At 34.2% G+C, this 19,244-nt stretch overlaps 2 protein-coding genes across 9 annotated transcripts in view; one reads left to right on the forward strand and one right to left on the reverse strand.

The window, feature by feature from the left end:
- Positions 1-7,309, forward strand: part of LOC132703929 (inositol-trisphosphate 3-kinase homolog) — a 177,995-nt gene extending 170,686 nt beyond the window's left edge. For all 4 annotated transcript variants that reach the window (XM_060673468.1, XM_060673469.1, XM_060673476.1 and 1 more), the window contains 3 exons: positions 4,020-4,298; positions 5,159-5,734; positions 6,711-7,309. In XM_060673468.1, coding sequence (XP_060529451.1) covers positions 4,020-4,298; positions 5,159-5,734; positions 6,711-6,797 — 942 coding nt within the window. In that variant the 3' untranslated portion in view covers positions 6,798-7,309. The remainder of the gene's footprint in view (positions 1-4,019; positions 4,299-5,158; positions 5,735-6,710) is intronic.
- A 2,141-nt stretch (positions 7,310-9,450) lies between these two features.
- The window catches only part of LOC132702921 (serine/arginine repetitive matrix protein 2), a 32,043-nt gene continuing 22,249 nt past the window's right edge, over positions 9,451-19,244 (reverse strand). For 4 of the 5 annotated variants that reach the window (XM_060671786.1, XM_060671783.1, XM_060671784.1 and 1 more), the window contains 4 exons: positions 17,118-17,170; positions 13,917-15,779; positions 11,455-11,652; positions 9,451-10,941 (listed from right to left, as the gene is read on the reverse strand). In XM_060671786.1, the coding sequence (XP_060527769.1) occupies positions 10,770-10,941; positions 11,455-11,652; positions 13,917-15,779; positions 17,118-17,170 (2,286 nt within the window). In that variant the 3' untranslated portion in view covers positions 9,451-10,769. Of the gene's footprint in view, positions 10,942-11,224; positions 11,384-11,454; positions 11,653-13,916; positions 15,780-17,117; positions 17,171-19,244 lie in introns of those variants that run through there. The other variant, XM_060671787.1, reaches the window with a different exon arrangement.

Consider the following 19,244-nt stretch of genomic DNA (forward strand, 5'->3'; position numbering starts at 1 on the left):
TTTTTACTGTTCCGAACGGCATTTTTTGTCAAGGCGAAAACCAGGCAAGTCATACGTTTATTTTATTTTTTCGATATGTTAGCGTCAGTTTCATAACGATTTGCGTAGTTATTCATCTAGAGGCCACGTTCATAAATTAACCATTAAATTGTCATATCGTTCGCATAACAAACAGCTTTTCGGATTGAATTTCGACCGGCCACGGTGCATCCTTTTAGTTTATCCGCCATAGATCATATGGGAAATAATAGATTTTTTTTAAATGCAAGAAAGCCAAATCTATAAATGTTGCTCTTTAGAGTTGATAGCACAAAGTTCCTTGGAATTAAACCCGAATCTAAATTAGAAAAACCTACGTGATTTCTTTTACGTGGCGAATATTAACAAATAATTCGTTAACATGCGTCATGCGCTCAAGAACCTGAGGCTTAAGATGGAATGAGTCCTCACTTTAAGAACATGCAATTGTTGACTTCGGCAAGTATTTTCGAACTTGGATTTGCATTTTTAGAAACAAACACTGGTGTGCATTAAATGGCGAAACAAGTAACCAGGATACAAGAAATAACATGAAATAAAAGTAATTCTATGCAATTTTAACAAACCTAAAAACAATTTTACTGAAAATGTTAATTGCCATACAATTTAGCAATTATTGGAACTATCTAATATAATATATCTTTTTATTGTATCGCATTCGCATATTCATTCTCCAATAAAATGATTGGACTGTGAACATATAGACACTAATACGCAACATATAGGCACTAATAATAACCACGGGTAGATTGCAAAAAAAAAAGAAAATTTTGTTATAATTGCTTATTGTATAGTAGTATCAAACAATAACATTATTCTATAAAATAGGTATACTGGAATTATTAATCTTAGGTTCATTTTAAAAGTTTTGGTTAGTGAGGTAACGGAGATTGCTGCGGTACTTGGCTTAAATAAGAACAATGACAACTTTTTTGTAAAATATCATTTTTTCAAGTATACCCTGTAAAGTTACTTCTGATCAACAGACCATTTTACGTTAAAGTGTATTTTATTCATTTGTAAAAAATTATAAATACCGTCCCATCTTGCCCCATGAAGGCGATTATCTAAACAATAAGTACCAAAAAATGAATAACATACGAACATATTTTAAAGCTAATGCGAGACAAGTATCGAAATAAATTATGCACGTTCAATTTCACCTATTTAAAAATTCGACGGCAGAGTAACTCGTAAAATCGGTTTACCATCGACCGGTGTTGACTTATTCGTTCAGGTTTAAGAATTTATACGCGCGCTTATCCTTGCACATGATAAATATGTATGGAAGTAAGTGTAGTATGCTTCAGACCTTTTATAATTGCTTCCCCATTTAAAAGCTCACTACACTTGGATAAGTAATTTTATACTTACTTCCGCTACTACCACTTGTCCTACGTTTATTAACCTTAATATAGATTCTGCGAATTATTCTTGCTCCTCAATAACACACGCACGAGATTATTTAACGTATGTTGTATGATGATGTTTTGAATCGTAAATATATATTCGGTCAATTTTTTTTTCCACTCACTACAGATAATACAAGGGCTCACTAACGTGCACTTTACGCCGTTTTCATGTTTAACACGCACTTACCACGTCGAAATGTCGAATTGATGATCTGTCAGCGGCCAAGTGGGTTGTTAACCTCATCCAGTGTCACCACCTTCGAATTTGTTCATCCTCTGTCTCAGCGACACGTACGGCCTATAAAAAATTTGAGCCGGTGGTGTAAATCGGGTAATCATATTTCCGAGTCAATTTTGCATCCACTTGAATAATACAGTGTCAAAAATATGTACCATGAGTTTATGAAATGTAATAATCGAGCAAATCTGCATCACTTTTCGATTTTCACCGGAATGAGTTTTCGGATAAAGAAATGTCTTCCTTGGCAATACATCAGCTGGTCGGCTGTACACTACAGGTTCCGTGTATAATCTTAATAATTGGGGCAGAGACTACTAATTGTTGTATTCTGTGATTATTTATTTTTTACAGGATCTACTTATAATAATGAAAATATTTAATGTTTAGAATTTAAACGATGCTGATCTATCGCCAATCGACAGTCATGCAAGTGAAAAAATCTTTCATCATTTGGCATACTGAAAAGAAATTTGTTTATATTGATATATTTCGATCTAAATTTGGCTCTGTTGTGACACTGTTAATTCACGATTGCGTCAGATGTGACGTGACATTCGCGTAAATATGCCGTGGATCGGTTGCAAAACTGAGATTTTTTTTTAATCGGCTGTTTTGATCAACGGTGGCGCTATGTGGACAGATATCACGCTGTGTGCGTGGTATCAGAAAGGTCATAATTTTATGTAACACGGCAAATAAAAAACTGTATAAATAACAATAATATCATGGGATACGTTTCGTTTGTAGTTAATTTGTTCCCATCAATTTGAAGGACGTTTTTGAAATTAATAATTTATGTTGCCAAGGCTTATTCAACATAATATTATCGCACGTATTATCGAGGTAAAATATTTTCAATTTGTGTTTCAGAAAATTAAATAAAACAATGTTTTCCTTCAATTTTTAAATAACAGTGACTAAATTTACCCGTGGCAATCAATGGTCGCCCCAAGCAATAGGTAATACGTGAGCTTTTCGATGTCCTTTGGTTTCGTGACGTAAATTTTAACATATTTTTTTATATATGAGTTTGGTACAGGCTATTTTCATAGAGTCAATTAATTTATAGAAAGGAATAATTTTTTATTTATCATCCATTTGATGCTATAATATGAAATAGAAAATAATTTCAATAGGAAAAAAAGTATTAGTTATTAAATCCATCCATTAAGTTATGCAACCCTTTTTACTTTCCATTGTTTTGTAACCTACCAATACTGACAGTATGTGTTTCAAAGGTTAGTGTTCCCTTTCATGCCTCAGAATGGCGCTAAGCTATTTTATATGCAAATAAATAAAATCTTTAAAAATTATAGCCATCGGCAGTTATTGAGTTGTTTGTCTCGTATTCCTATATTAGGACCAATACAGATCAGGGGGCCTGTTTTAAAAAAGATTCGTATTGAACCATTCGTTATCTTTCCTTGAAGCATTTTTCAATAACCAATGCATTATTAACAACAAAATCTCTTTTATGATTTTTCATTACTTGAACAAAATGAAATCGGAGGTAAATGAAGCAAATCGCAAAAAATCCGACTGTTGAATGTATTTAACCCGTTTAAAGAATTTATTTTTATTTCATTTCTCAAAATGTTTTGGAGAATATGTTGCTTTCTACACTCACATGCGTAGTAGTTTTTTTATACTTTGTACATTTAAAACAATTAGAATTGTTTAAATATACGTATATACCTAATTATTGCAATTCCAAGTTGTTAGCTTATAATTTTAGGATCCGAAAAACGCTTCTATTTTTACTTGTCTAGACAGCAAACAACGGTTTAAATGTTTATCGTCGTCTATAGTTTGTGCGTATGTGTAATTTTTACAATAAAATATGGAGCACTAGTATGGCATTAGGTTGGCGCGACAATATCTACTTTATGGTGAAAGTAAGGGAAGAAGTTATAGAAGTACTGAACGAAAAGAGAGCTTGAATGAGGGGTAAAAGTAAGATTAAAGGATTTTGCAAACAAAAAAAACTTATTTTTGGTATTATTATTATTTTAAAGTTTTGTAATAAAATTTATAAGTTTGATTTCTCACCTCTAACGGTTTATATGAACTTTTCTTCTTGTTTTTTTTTTAATGATGCCGCGCCGAACGTTGGGGCATGATTTTTGAAATCCCAATTTTGTGACAGAAATTTGGAATTTTATTTTAAAACTCAGGGAAACCCTCGAAGTAAAGCAATTATTATGGATACCTGGTAATTCCATCGGAAGCTTTGGCTGCACAGCAATTTTTCATATAAACATTTTTGTTTTTCTTTTCTTTCTTTGCATCCATTTACTGTACTTTTTACCGTTTTTTCGTATTTTCAGAACGCCTTAGATCTCAGCCTGCCAGCTAGTCCAGTTTTAATAAAAAGCCGCGGCACCAATTGGTTCCAGCTCAGCGGCCACCCCGATAGTCTGGCACCCGCCGGTCCTGGAACGGTTTGGAAAAAGAGGTCATCGAATTCCGACGACACAGAGCGGATCGTCTACGAAGAACTTTTACACGATCCCGTTTTACGAGACATCGTGCCAAGGTATTACAGGGAAGTCGAATACCAAGGCGAGACCTTTATCGAGCTTCAGGATCTGCTTCATGGATTCCAGGTAACTTAACTTTTCCAATGTAAACCAACCAAATAAACCAATAAAACCAAATAATTTTATGTGTTTTTGAGAAATCACCATGTATTTCAGAAAATATAACTAAATTGACAATTCTATAACAACAACACTCTATAAATGTATATCTTATAATAATTTTAGTTTAAGTGGTAAATTCTTCCTTACTTTCTTCAATACATGTAACGATTAAACTAAACGGTACTGGTTGCTATTTTAAATTAAAAAATAATTCATAATGCGTGCGATATCAATATAGTCCACGAAAAAAAAAACATGCACAACACCAAGCATTAAATAGAAAATATTGAAAAAACAACTAGAAAACAAAGCACGATCCAAATGAGCATTAAACTGACTATAGCTATTGCTACACGCCTATTAGTTCTCATCACTGAGTCTGCGAAACATAAGATTTCTATTAAATAGAAATTAGTTATTTAGAAAATGGTAGTCAGAACTGCACGAAATCCTTTATCTCGAAGACGTAGCTCCCAAGTATCGAAGTTTACGATGAGATAGATCCTTCCTAACCTGTTGATATTACAGGAACTTTTCAAGTCACCATGAAGTCAGTCATTTTCTCGGCAACCTTTAAACCCACACATGTGCAATCATTTTAAATCTCGTTGTCAACCAGTAAAACGGCTTTCAACAATCAGTTGACCAGCAGCCATGTTGGTTGTTGAACGCCGCTATGTTTTCTTGGTTGGTTTGAAATGACAGATGTTATCGTTTGAAAACGAGATTTCAAATGACCGCATATTGAATGGCCCTTCTCAACTAACCAAAACTATATAGTTTTTTAAAAAATGTATTTTTTAACAGAATAATATGTTTTTCAGGACCCCTACGTAATCGACATCAAAATGGGAACCAGAACATTTTTGGAATCGGAAGTGGTGAAGACTGTACCCCGACCGGATTTGTATAAGAAAATGATGGCGATCGATCCGGCAGCACCGACCGAAGAAGAACACATGAACAAAGCGGTGACCAAACTGCGTTACATGCAGTTCCGCGAGCACCAGTCCTCGACTTGCAGCCACGGCTTCAGAATCGAAGCGATGAAGTGTAGGGGTTCGCCGCCAGTGACGGACTTGAAAAAGATGAAGTCCATAGATGACGTGGTGAACACGTTGGATTTGTTCCTCGGTGGGAGAGACGACGTGAGACAAAGACTAGTTGCGAGACTGTGTGAAATCAGGAGCAAAATTGAGCAGTCCGACTATTTCAAAACGAGAGAGGTGGTCGGCAGTAGTCTGTTCATTGTCTACGACGAGACGAAAGTGGGGATTTGGCTGATTGACTTTGCCAAAACCAACAAATTGCCCGACGGAAGGACTGTAAATCACAGAAGTGCCTGGGTTCAGGGGAACTATGAAGAAGGACTTTTGTTTGGATTTGACCACCTTATCAATGTGAGTATGTTTTATTTAGTCGGTGCACAAAACGGTTTGAACATTTATTGAATCTGAATTTATAGCGAAAATCGATAAAAATAATGTGGCGTTTTTGTAAAAACTAGTAATCTGTTGTTTCACTCTATCCGTTTTTGTTTCTTGCTCAAGACCTGAAAATAAGCCCTATTATTCAGTCAACTGACCATTTTGACAAGTTGCAATTCAACGTCATCTCGAAAACGCCTCTTATGCCTTTCTCTCACAAATGGTGTACATAAGGACTCTCTTTTGTTGGTCAAGCATAAATTTTTAAAACAAATAGCTTACAAATGACACATTCTGGACAATTAAGATAAAAGTAAAGTCACTTTCTATTCTGAATATGGGTCTTATGAAGAGAATACCTAATAACATTCTACACGCAAAAGCTGCTTTCCTTGGAAACCTTAATAAAATTAACCTCAATATTATCCATTACACACCACAACCAAGACTCTAAGTTAAACTTTTTTTTAACTTTATCTGGAATCAAATCTTAATTCTTAATTTTCAACACTTTTTCGACTCTAATTTATAACGCTTGGCTTTTAGTTTTACTTTAATAGATAGTATATTAATACTTGCAATTATAAAACCTTATACCATTTTCATACTAATATTCTTTTTATACCTTTACTACAACTGAGCCATAATTTTCAAAACTTTGGACAATAATAATCAAATAGTAGTAGTTTTCTTCTCTTTAAATAGCAAACAAACAAATCCACATGACTAAAATCCTAATGAAATTAACCACCTTTCTGAATATTTTTGAGCAATCACTTTTATACTTTCAACATTTCTTCTTAATCTTAACATTTTTTTCATAGTGGATTTAAAAGTTCTACTCAGAATAAGCAAGGCCTCTATATTATATCTAGTAGCCATAGGCTTGTGATTCGACCGCCCTTTATTTTTAGCTTTGGTTAGAAATACGTTGCTTTGCTTGTTGCAGATTATTGAAGGTCTAAAACGCCCTTGCGGCGATAGCCGAGGCGATTCAATCAAGAAGCCCGTCCCAACAGTGAGCGTGAAGACCTGAAAATTCGCGACGAGCGTTAAGCGTAAAGCAGATAAAGATGCTTGAAGCACTCCGAAGCGGGTCTGAAAGATTGCGATGAGATTATCTGCCCCGGATCGCGTCATATCCCGTGCTGCAGCATTTGCTTGTTGTGTATCCCGGATCGGGCCGCTGTATTTTAAAAGTATTATAAGTTACGTCGAACGCCATTCTTGTGGAACAAGTCGAAAGTGAACGTCTTCGTCGGACTGCCGGGTGCGACCACTGCGGCAACGGCCGAAATTGTGAAAACAAAACGGTACGCACTTTTGTTGCGATAGACTTAATTGATTTCTTCTAGTCAATATTTCTTAATATTATATTTATGAACGTAAAGCGACGTGCGAGAATGTTACCAGTTACGTGGAACTACTGTAAATATTGTAATTATGAATTTTTGTATTAAATTATGACGATTTTTTCATTATGTACTTATCAGAAATTAAAGATAATGACATTTAAGTTTGGTGGTTTTATTAGCTAATTCCGCAACAACTCGGGATAGTTAACACTTAATCCATAAGAAAACTCTTAGTTTTCTCCACCAACAAACAAATTTGGAAATTAAAGAATTTTGTCATCAATCACAAATTCTATTTTAATTTCAAAACATGTAACATGTAATTAAAAACGGTTTGGTAATATATCTTTCACAAGTTTGTGGAGAAGACTCAGTGTTTTCTTTTGGCTTATCCTTACGCCCCGCTGTGTTAAAATGGACTATTTTTTTCAGTAAACAATTACTGGAAAAGTTACTCTTAAGTGTCTACATCAAAAGAAGTTAAACAGCCGAACCTAACACACAACTAACCATTCTATTGATGGAAAAGATGTTATTCAATATGTTAACAAATTGACGTTACATTGTTGTTGCGTTCGTACTATGTATGTGAATATTTCCAAAATAAGGCGCTTTAGACCAGGCTTGGAAACATTTAAAAAAAAAAGTCAAAAAGCGTTCCGCCTAGCGGTTTAAAGTATAGGAGGTAATTTATAACCAAATGTTTCATAAAAGATTTAAATATAGTGTGACCATCGATCTCGGCTAACGCATCTTAACATTGGTTAAAACATTTTAATGGAAAAAAAATGAAACCTGAACTACTCTGCTCTTTACTTTTTGAATGCTAGTAAACTGAAAACTCCGTTGAAAAGATAAAGGACCTAAATGGTAACATTATACCAATAACAAGTTACTTCAGCTTTATCAATTTATTATTACGCAAAAGCCATATTTACCGGAAAGATATAATAAATAAAATAATATCATAATCCAATTAAGTTTCATAATCACATATAAAAGCAACACGGTGCAAGTATACGAAAATTTTTAAGGTTTGTGTTGATTTATTGTGGACGTCGTGATTTTTGCTTTGCTAAATAAAAAAAGAGGTAGGTACCATTTTCTCAAAAAGAATTTAACGAAAAAGAATCGAATTTACCCCAGCTTTGAAACGGTGTCAATTTTATATATACGTAATATAAGATTATTTCTCAAAAAACGGGATTTCAAATTCGAGAATATGAATACACTGCCTGGTGACCATTCTACAAGCTTAAAAATAATCGTATTACTGTTATTATTTAATTTGAGTACCCCCAGTGTATTTAAATCACGACCGCATAAATTGTCTTTTATATGTATTATGTTTTTACTTTACAAATACACTTTTATAATTGTAACACTAATAAATTCCCTATTTGACAATTTTATTCGGTGGCATTTTATCTGGGCCCCTTTAAATAGTACCAATACCAGTAATATTTCAGTTTGCCAAACTAATTTTCTTCCTATAATTTTTCACCTACAAAAGTGAAACAAACTCTAATAATGAAAAGATCTAAGTTGTGTAATTTTCAGGAATACACAAATACTTAACAACTTGACTACCTGATAGCGCAATCCGGTATATACATATATTTTCGTAGAAAAGGGAATTATTTTCGGCGCAATTTTTTTAATTTGGCACTAACCTGCATTTTCTGAACAGCGATCTCCAGTCGGGATATTTTGAGAACAGTGCTAAATCTCAATTGAGATCTGTTAAATTGACACACTGTCAGCGGTCATATTGGTTGCTGAACGCCCCCGTTATTGAGGGGCGCCAACCACACACGTCAAATGTTACTATTAAAAGTACGCAAAATATTCAAACAGAAGCGTCTACTACCATAGATATATAATCATTATAATATATAGATAAATAATTAAGTATATCTATTATGTAGTCTGTCCCTTGCCTGCCGGCAAACTCCCGAATTTTTACGAATAGTGCCTCTAAATTTTACATTCCCAATTTTTTTCGGTTAGTGTTGGTTACTTTTGGTTTTGAAGGACCTGTTAAAGATAAGTGCCGGAGACTATTGTTTAATGATTTCAATTCGAGTGCCAAGTTCACCGCTGGCGACATGTTAGTCAAATAAATGGACCACAGACCATAAAATTAAAAAAAAAATAGTTTACATGTATTACGCTTTCTATTCGTTGAAAACGAGATTTGCGGATATTGAATGATATTGAATGAACTTCATGAATTCTTGAACCAACTTTATGAAGAAATTGTGAGTGTAAAAATAGTATGAGATGTATTTATGATCCTACATAAGTCAACAAGGGATAAAATAAAACACCCGATTCATTCAAATATTTTTAATTGCAGTATACGCATTAAGTAGACATTTTAATAAATAAATTACTATAAATAAATAATGCCGCAACAATATATTACACTAATACAATGACTGGGCTAAATGAATGACGAAAATATTGAAGGATTGGAATGATCAAGTGCCTAATATCAATAGTTTAAAAAATCTGAGTATCAACAATTTCTTATAATAACTAAAAAATAATTTCAGTTATAAACTTCTTTTGTGTCTATAAAATTCGGCTCTTCCGAATTAGATATTTAAATTAATTTGTAACAGCAATTACCACTTGTAGCAAACTATGCGTGGTGTGTATACAGAAAATTTTCTAAGATGGCCGTATAGAGTGATTGAAATTGATGTCCTATTTTATAGAATTAAAAAACGGAGCCCAAATAAATTTAATTTGCCAAATTTAATTAAAATCTACGCGACACCGACGGCAAAATTGACATTTAAAATGGTTTTAAAACAAAAATGGGTAGGGGATGAAAATATTCTAGAAAAGTATTGACACACAAATGTATCTAACAAAAAAAAAGTAGTTTTCGATTCTTATATTGGTCTATTTTGGTTATATTTTTTTAAATTCAAAATTTCGGACCCAATGTATTATTTATAATTAAATTTTAATAATCGGTTATATATGCACTCAGCACTTTTATATCCTCAATACCTTTTCATAGGACCCTCAACATGAATCACCCTGTACGTGCCCAAACATTTCCCTATATTAAATGATTTTTGGAGATGTATAAGTGATGATACGGTACGAAACGTCAACGATTTTGTTGATATAGGTACCGAGAATTGGGTGCGATGTAGTCAAAAAGTAAATAATGCTGATGGCGTAGATATTTCTACTTTTTCGTAGACTCACTGATATTGGGTTTATCAACTATAATGCAATAAGCAGAAAGAACTCGAATTCACCATGTTCTCTGTTACACAAAATACTAACAAAGGCAGAAAGTGCTACTCTCCGTCAACACACATTACATTAATACAAAAAACTGGGATTGAGATTTACGACTGGAACTGTTTGATCTAACCGCAACAGTGGCAAAACGGAAAGCGGTCATTTTTGTCTTCATTAATTTTGTGATTTATTCTAATGATGAAAAATAAGTGTTAAGTGGCAATAGACTGAGAAATGCCCAGAATGTCTTAAATACGCACAGAATATGCGAATTTATCTTTTTGTAAAATCTATATTTATTGCACATTTTGTAAAGCAATGAGCTAAACGACAACAAATACGATATTAAATTGTTTGCACTTTTAATTGCTGTCCGCACGGGTCCGTTAAGGAGATTTTGATGAACGTACAGGAGAAGTACTTGGTGATCGACTTGTTGCACTTACAGAATGACTCAACGACCGCCTTCGGTAGTATGGACTACCGCTGCTATAGCTGCTGTCACTTGACGGCGAAGAGGGTGAAGGTCTTGTGTAAGGAATAGGTCGTTTTCTGGCGCTATGTTAGTAAAATTAGTGTTAAAGTTAGTGGGTATTAGTACAGGATTTGCATGCAGTAAGCTTGTTTTATCTCAGAATATTATGGCCGCATAATGCGGTTAATGCTGCATAAAAATGGTTTCCAATCAAATATGGCACTCCCTTATCTCTCCCCAATCTAAACCAACCTTTTTTGCAGCTCTGAGCAAACGTTATGTGATAAAATAATCATGCAACTTACCTGGACATTCGCTAGTTTTATATGATCTAGTAAACAATATAAAATGAAATAAATAAAACTAAAAATGTGAATATAACTAACATTTATTTTACAACGGTCTAGCTAATCTTACACTAAATTATACAAAGGTTTTTATGACCGAAATACAACCAAAATTGAAAAAAAAAAGAAAAGAATGATACTGTATAAATAAAAGAAAATCCTCAAAAATTACTTGCGTCTGAAAATAAAAAAAAAGCAAATAAAATAAGGAAAAACCACTAACTAGGTGCGCTCCTGAGCAACATTTACCTCGTTATCCTTCTGCGGGAAAGGAAGCTGGGGGACCCATGACGTCGCGGAATTGAAATGGATCTGGATCGTCTAGATGAACCGCTTGATGAATACGAGCTGCTCGAGTAACTGGACCTGCTTCGATCCCTAGATCTCGACTTTGAACTTCTGCTTGAATCGCTGCTAGAGGAAGATGAACTTCTGCTATGTTTTTCACTGAAACACCAAACAATTAATGTACTTGATTGGGATTAAAGAGATTCCCTTTAATAATTTCACTCTCTGAACTTTTAAGCTACTTAGAAGAATTAACAAAATTTGTTAGAGAAATGTTATTGAAGGCATTAAACCAAAGTCATGGAATCATTCGATTAAATGCGCATCATAAATTGTTACCTAGAATCAAAATTAATAAGCAATGCATTTAGAAGTATCTGAAGAATAACAATGACTTTGGAACTAACATATCAACCATTGACGCAAATTTCATAACACGTTAGAGCAAAACAACATAGCCATAGCAACTGAAAAAACCAAAAACAACAACATACAATAGGATACATTTTCAAGCTGTTATGTTTATGGGCGCCTGAGTTTCTGGATTGCTACAAAACATGACAAGAAGATATAAATATATCAATGTAGACACAACAAAGGTAGAAAATTATAAAACAATGATGAGACGCATAATGGCATATTGGATAGAAACTCTGTACAACTATACAGTTGAAATGAACGCGTTAGGAGAGCTACAGTTTGGAAAGGCTCAAGTAGCACGGAGAAAATTCAATTAAACGACAACATACTCTAAAGTAACTGACATCACGAAATTCATAACACCAAGAAGATATTAGAATTAACCTGTAACAAGAACTAATAAATATAGCCCCCAGGAATATATAGATACAAACTTGGCTATCTTTTTTGCCAAGAAAGGTTAATAAATAGTAACAACTTTTAGATAATACGATTATTTCTAACAATGAATTAATTAATAACGTTCATAACCAAACCTTACTCAGGTACTTATTCAACTAACAACTAACCAACAGATGGATGAAATTTAGTAGTTATGAAAGGAAAGAGAAAGCTATAGGACCCTAAATTTTATAAGTAGACTTTAAATCCTTTACGTTTTCCAAATTAAGTCACAAGTGTTCTTTATTTCTTTGACAACACCGGTAAAATTTGATTAAAAAGGTTATTCTATAATTACTTATAATCCTAAAGGATATTTTTTTTGTATTATAAGGTTAAAAAAAGTTCAGTACAAGAAAGGGTGTAAGACAGGGATGTGCTGTACTCATCTGCTCATTTACGGCGAATGGACTGTAATCCATTCGCCAAGGCTACAGAGGATTGGAATAGAGGAGATAGATCGGTGTTAGAATGTCAAATTAAGATCTTCCAACGATTCCGGCACACACGGAGGGGGAAATGGAATTACGCCTTCAGTAGTAGAGCATTTTAGCAGATAAGGTGGAGTTAAATTAAATATAAAGAAATGCTTTTTGTTGGTCGTCGATAGAGTCAATGTGCTGCCAAAGAAAGGAAAAACAATATACTAGTATTTCGAACATTGGAGGCAGCATAGAAAGACATTAAACAGAGAATCGGAATGCAAAATCGGCCGCAAAAAAAAGCTAGTAAAGATTTACATATCAGGAAAGAAACAAAAATTCGGTTGATGTAGGCGTTCACATTTCCGATTGCCATCTACAGATCAGAATCATGTACATTAAACGCAGCATGCCGCAGGAGGGTTGATGCTTTCGTGAGAGTGATTGGGGGGGGGGGGCGAAAAGAGAAAGGGGGAATGAGAGAGGGGGAGAAGAGAGATAGGGAAAGAGAGAGAGGGGGGAAAGAGAGAGAGAAAGAAGTTGTAATTTTTTCTTCAATTCAAAGATATAATCAAAGACGGCGGCCAGCATAAACAAACATGTTTGGTTCCCATGCACGAACGAATTTGGTTCTATTGATCATGCTCTACACTTGAAAATGTCAAAACTTCGACATTTCCAAGCATAGAACGTGTTTCCCTGAACCAAATGATGGAAAATCCATTTTATCGCCACAATTATAGCACCCAAATCAATCATTAAACTCTTTCTGTCTGACTAAAATAAACAAAAATATTTATTTTTTATTTTTCAAATAAATTAATAGAATAATTTTAAACTTCAGATTTAAAAAGATTTTAATTTTAAACTCTCAATTTAACTTGCAAAAAAAGAGACCCCTAATGTTTTTTTACAGAACCAACTATCATTTAATGTTTGATCGATCATGAAATATTATTTTAAATTGTTTATTTCATATTCTAAACTGTTATAACAGTCATAAGATTCGATTTTTATACTTGAGAGACTCTACCCCGTAAGCTGGAAACAATGACATATCCCAACATATAAGCCTAGAATCACTTTACCCTTCCACAATAATAAAAGATCAGTTTTGCATACATAACTAAATCCAAATACCTTCCACTTGAATGCGAAGATCCTTTGCTGTGAGACCTGGACTTTCTACTTTTGAATAGCGACTTTTCTATCCTAGAAGTTAATCTGGTCTGAATCGCTTTCGCCTTATCTGGGATGTCAAAGTCGTCCTTATTAATTCTTGGCGAATTTGCGACTTCAGTCCTCAAAGGCAAAACTTTGATATCAAACAAGTCTGGCTGAATCGTTTTGACGGGAGTGTTTGGTCTCTCTTTCTTTTTCTCGAGACTCTCCTTCGCTTTGGCAGCCAAACCAGATTTCAAAAGACGCAGCATTTTCAAGTCCTTGTCTTCCACCTCTTCCTCTTTCTCGTAGCTATAGTCGGACTGTTCCGATTCACTAGACGACGGCCGTAACTTAACGACGGGCTGCGGCTTTTTTGATTTGGGCGACCTTTCACGCGTTCTGTCCTTCTTCTTGGATTTCGCGACTTCGGGCGAAGTAGACTTAGATTGCCTTCTACGCGGGCTCTTCGACGCATCATTCTTGCCAGAGGATTTCCTTTCGCTGCTAGAACTTGCTCCGCGTGATTTTTTTAAACTAACCGGTGACTTTGACCCGCTACTCCTGGACTTGCGCTTTTCCTTCATTTTTTCCCGCGATTTTTTCAGTTTCTCGTACTCGTCCTTTGCCCGACGCAACTGTTCCAACTCCAGCTTCGCGTTTCTCAATTTTTCCAGATGTTCTCTCGACGCCTTTAACTCCTCTAATTTTTTCGCACGTTTCAGATTTTCCAAATACTCATTTTGCGCGTTGGCTTTGCCGATCTCAGCTTCTCTTTTCTCCAATTTATCGCTCTTTACGGGATTTTGATTGTTTTTAGTTGGCGACTCGGGTTTGGCAGATTTCATCCTAAAGGTTTCATTTGGTGACGGGCTTCTACTGGGTGATTCCTTTTTGGACCGACGCTTCTTGTCTTTAGATCGGCTTCTGCTCCCCGACTGTTTGCTACTTTTGTCGCGGTCCCCCGAGACAGACCTCTGCTTAACTAAAGTCTTTTTTACAACCGGCGATTGACTCCTACTCAACGACTTTCTGTTTTTGTACTTTCCGTTTGGTGATGGACTTTTGCTACTTTGATCTCTCGATCTACTCCTGTGCTTTTTATGTTTCTTGTCTAAAGATTTATTTCTGACGTTCTTGTTGCTTTTACTGTAAGACGGACTCCTGCTGGGAGTTCTTCTAGTTTTTTTTACTTGTTTCCGATCTGCCGAAAGACTTCTACTGCGGGAACGATGCTTCCTGTTGTTTCTAAGATCGGGAGACCGGCTTCTACTCGACGAAGTTTTCCTTTTCCCTTTAGATTTCCTCTCTTGTGACTTGGTTTCATCGTTGGCGTTTTTTTTAATTTTCAAACCGGGTTTCCTCTCAGGCGATTGACTTCTATTAGCCGACCTGCACCTTTTTGTCGTATCTTTTCGTTTCTCGTTGGATCTATCTCGAGATTTTTTCCGGTTCTGAGGTGAGTGCGATCGAGATCGCTTAGACTTTTTATAATCGCGAGAAGAGGATCTTCGGCATTTTCTGTCCCTATCGCCTGACGGTGACCTTTTCCTAGACTTGGGTGATTTCGATCTTTCCGTACGTTTCTTGGATTTATCACCTTCGTATTTCTTGTCTGTTATTTCGGTCTCGTCCTTATCGCGACGTTTCCGTCTGCTTGGAGACTTGGTCTTTTCTCTCTTCCCTCGATGTCTGTCGTTGGATGACGAAACCGAATCCGCGGACAAATCCCTTTTCTTCCTTGACTCTTTTGATTTTTCCCTGCTTTTTTTCTGAGTTGAATGATTATTATCTAGATGTTTGTGATTTTTAGTTACTCTGGGTCTTTTCACTTCCGGTGAACTGGAACAAAAATAATTATTATAATAATTGAAATATTCAACATGTGTAAATAAAATATGAGCTTCAGCTATTTCACTTTCGAAAGAATTTTCGTTATAAAATCCTCCATTTCTAACCTTAGAAGACTACTTATATCTCAAACTGATGTCTACTATAATGGTAATTTTCGCGATATCTCCAATTATAGTATGGCTCGCCAGTACCATCTGTTAATGAACTCGAGTTTCTTAAACCTCAGTCTGTTATTGATGCATAACTGTTGAAATCGACATTAAAGAGTACGAATCTGATTAACATATTAAGAGAAATCAGAACCACTGCCATATATCGATATATATAATTATGATGAAGTAAATAACGTATTTCTACCAAAACAGAGCGTAAAGTACACTACCACACGTGTGCTGCGGAACAGGGTGTATATATCGCATTGAACTTCCTTAACTTTTAAAATCACGTCATTTTGTAGATAATGTTATAAACTACAATTTATGTCCGAGACAATTTTATTACACAGCTTATGGTAATCGAGAAAAATTCGGACGGTGATTTTTGGCACATTGTTTCTATTGATGTACCCACCAAAATTCAGTTCTGTCGGAATTTTTATTTGATTACTATTTCTATTTCTAATTTCGCCTGATCATTTACTAACATATCGGCACTGGCAGATGCGAACCATGGCTGGCATTTAGATAGGGCATAAGGAGAAGTGGCATTCCCAAGTGTAAATTGATCTGGGAATGAAGTAACCAAGGCTCAGAGAAAGGCAGGATCTTTCAATGTTGGAACCGGAAGTCAAAAGGTAAGCCATAATAAAAGTTAATTCAGAGGAAACTCGCTATCCGAAGTTGTTAACGAATGGAATGGACGGTCGAGACCCAATGAAAGCTTGCAAGTCGTTTGAATGTCACATCCTTAAATCTGTTTGTTGGATATCCGCCCGTCTGGATTTTATAACATCAATTATAATTATAATTTCGGTTTTGAATATATACTCAAGCCAATTTATGGAGTGAACAATATGAGTTGTTCAAAAATATTCAAATGAATTTGATAAGTAAAACAGATTTCAAAAAACTGACAGATGCATCACTGCTGGTACAAAGTTATTCACAAAGTTTTGTTGCCAAAGCAATAATGTTCCTAATTTAGCTTTAATATTTTTGTTTGCAGGTTAGCAATTCTTTTGAAATATCGTGCTGTTTCTATTTACTATTTCAAATATGCGATAGTAAAAATTTTGTTTATTCCTTAAAAATATCACCGCTCTATATTCAAGTCACAAAGTGTTTAGTTCAATCAAATAATATGTTCCACAGATTTTTATATACTAACCTTTCTCGAGAACTGTCAGACGAACTTTTTGGCTTCTTCTTTGATGGTTTCTTCTAGAGAATAACAAAACGGAAACATTAGTTACCAATCTGCTAATAACAATCAGAAACACACAGTGCCATCATAACCGTTTGAAAATACTCTACAAAAAATCCTATGTTAAACATTGTGTTGTACAATTCTAAAGAATAAATTGAATTCATTACATTCCAAAATATCTCGAAACAGAAAAAATTAGTTTCTATGATGACTTTTGATCATTGAAATTCGAAAATTTACAATACGTGGTAACGTGGCATATATTCAAAAAATATTTTGCATGCAAGTCGATGGTTCTATGAGGCCTTTGGACCAATACTTACAGAATAATGTAACCTGTGAGGCTATCCTATAATGATGCGCAAGGTTCAAAAAAACAATGTTTACTTATCTGAACAAAAATCTTGAAATCAAGCAAAATAAACAAATAATAGTAAATACGAATAAGGGAAAAGGCAGATTTATAAAAAAAAAACTACTTCAAAAATCTCCCCAGGAAAAAAAAAGCGGAATACATTGAAAACGTTTGTATTTATATACAAGAACGACAAATCTGCACCAATACAAACCTGGGTTCTTGAAATACTTCAATCAAAGCTATTAGTGTTTCCACGGCTAAGAAAATTTGCACGACATATAAAATACGAGCGTAAATAATAATAACTTATGATCAAGCCAAAATTAAATAAAAAGAGTGTGTCTCAGTCAAACACCTATGATGTATTATCGCGAACAATTCATAAATTTCTTCTTTTATACATCATGTATATAAGGCTCGGAACTTTCTTAGCATATTTCATATTTAATATCTTATACTGAAGTATCACTTTTTCAGACATCGTTTTAATTTTGTCCAAAATTACCTTTTTTCTCCCTTCTGTAAAATACCTAATTATACACCGACCTAGGGTGCGGAAGGCGTCACTTTACAACGTGAATTTCTAGTCCCACGGATATGAGCCCCTTCGGACATTTCCGGAATATTACAGCACGGGTTTGGGAGCCATCGGATGTTTCCGGAGATTTTGCTGCACGCCGTGAATTTTGACGTTTGACAATTCTGTGTTATTTTTAAAAAACGTACAAAAAAACTAACGGTTCTAAAAAAATAGTATGCAACACGTATGGTGAAATTTTTCTCCGCTCGTGCCAAATAAACTCGTGACACAAATGCCGTTTACCCAACTTGTTGCATAATATACTATTACAGGCTTAAATATATCTAGCAATTTTAAAAAATAGTACCGCTAGGTTTAGGCAATCAATTTAACATAAGTATTTTCTCCGTTATCTTTTTTTAAGAAAAAAGAAAAAAATAGCTGAGATCATTTTTTTGCATTAAAATAAAAATAACAACAAAAATTACTAATTACACTACAGCTTTTGTTTTTTTTTTTGTTTTGTTTGTTGTCGTCATAGCATGTGCACAATAGAAAAATGTTTTATTGCTAATATTTAGAATATTCCTTTTTTTTAATAGGCAGAGTTACACACAGCATTTCTACATAAAAAAAATCGCTATTAACGATTTTCATTTAAATATTTTAAATATCAATCCAACAAAATAGATTCCAAATATATAGCAAAGCCTTTCATTCGAATAAATCGATAGTTATAAGGTTGATTGTACATTTAAAGTGCTCCTATACTTTACTCCAATAAGTACGACACTGAGGAAAAAAATTAAATACAAAAAATGTTCGACCCTAAGTATTTATTTTATTTATAGTATTTTTATGTATACAGGGTGTTTATTTGTTAAATCGACTGCTATGAATAATCTTAAAAATTTTAATTATTCCCTTGATTTTGAATATTTTTGGTCATTACATAGAAAACGAAATTTTGAGTTTTTGAGAAATACTTGATAACTAAAATTGGAAATTTGTATTATGGGTCGATATAAGAGGTCAATATTTAATGCAATCTATTTATCTATGGCTAAAATATAATATACAAGGTGACCAGAAAATAAAATCAAAAAATGAGTTGTCTAATTTAAAAAAATGTTATTTAGCACTTTCGTTGAGTTTAGGATTTAATTCTGTATCATTTCATATAAATATAGCTTTTATTACAAAAATAGGA

This window comes from Cylas formicarius, unplaced genomic scaffold (assembly GCF_029955315.1).
Source record: "Cylas formicarius isolate icCylForm1 unplaced genomic scaffold, icCylForm1.1 PGA_scaffold_6__28_contigs__length_40554024, whole genome shotgun sequence".
In the NCBI taxonomy this organism is placed as follows: domain Eukaryota; kingdom Metazoa; phylum Arthropoda; class Insecta; order Coleoptera; family Brentidae; genus Cylas; species Cylas formicarius.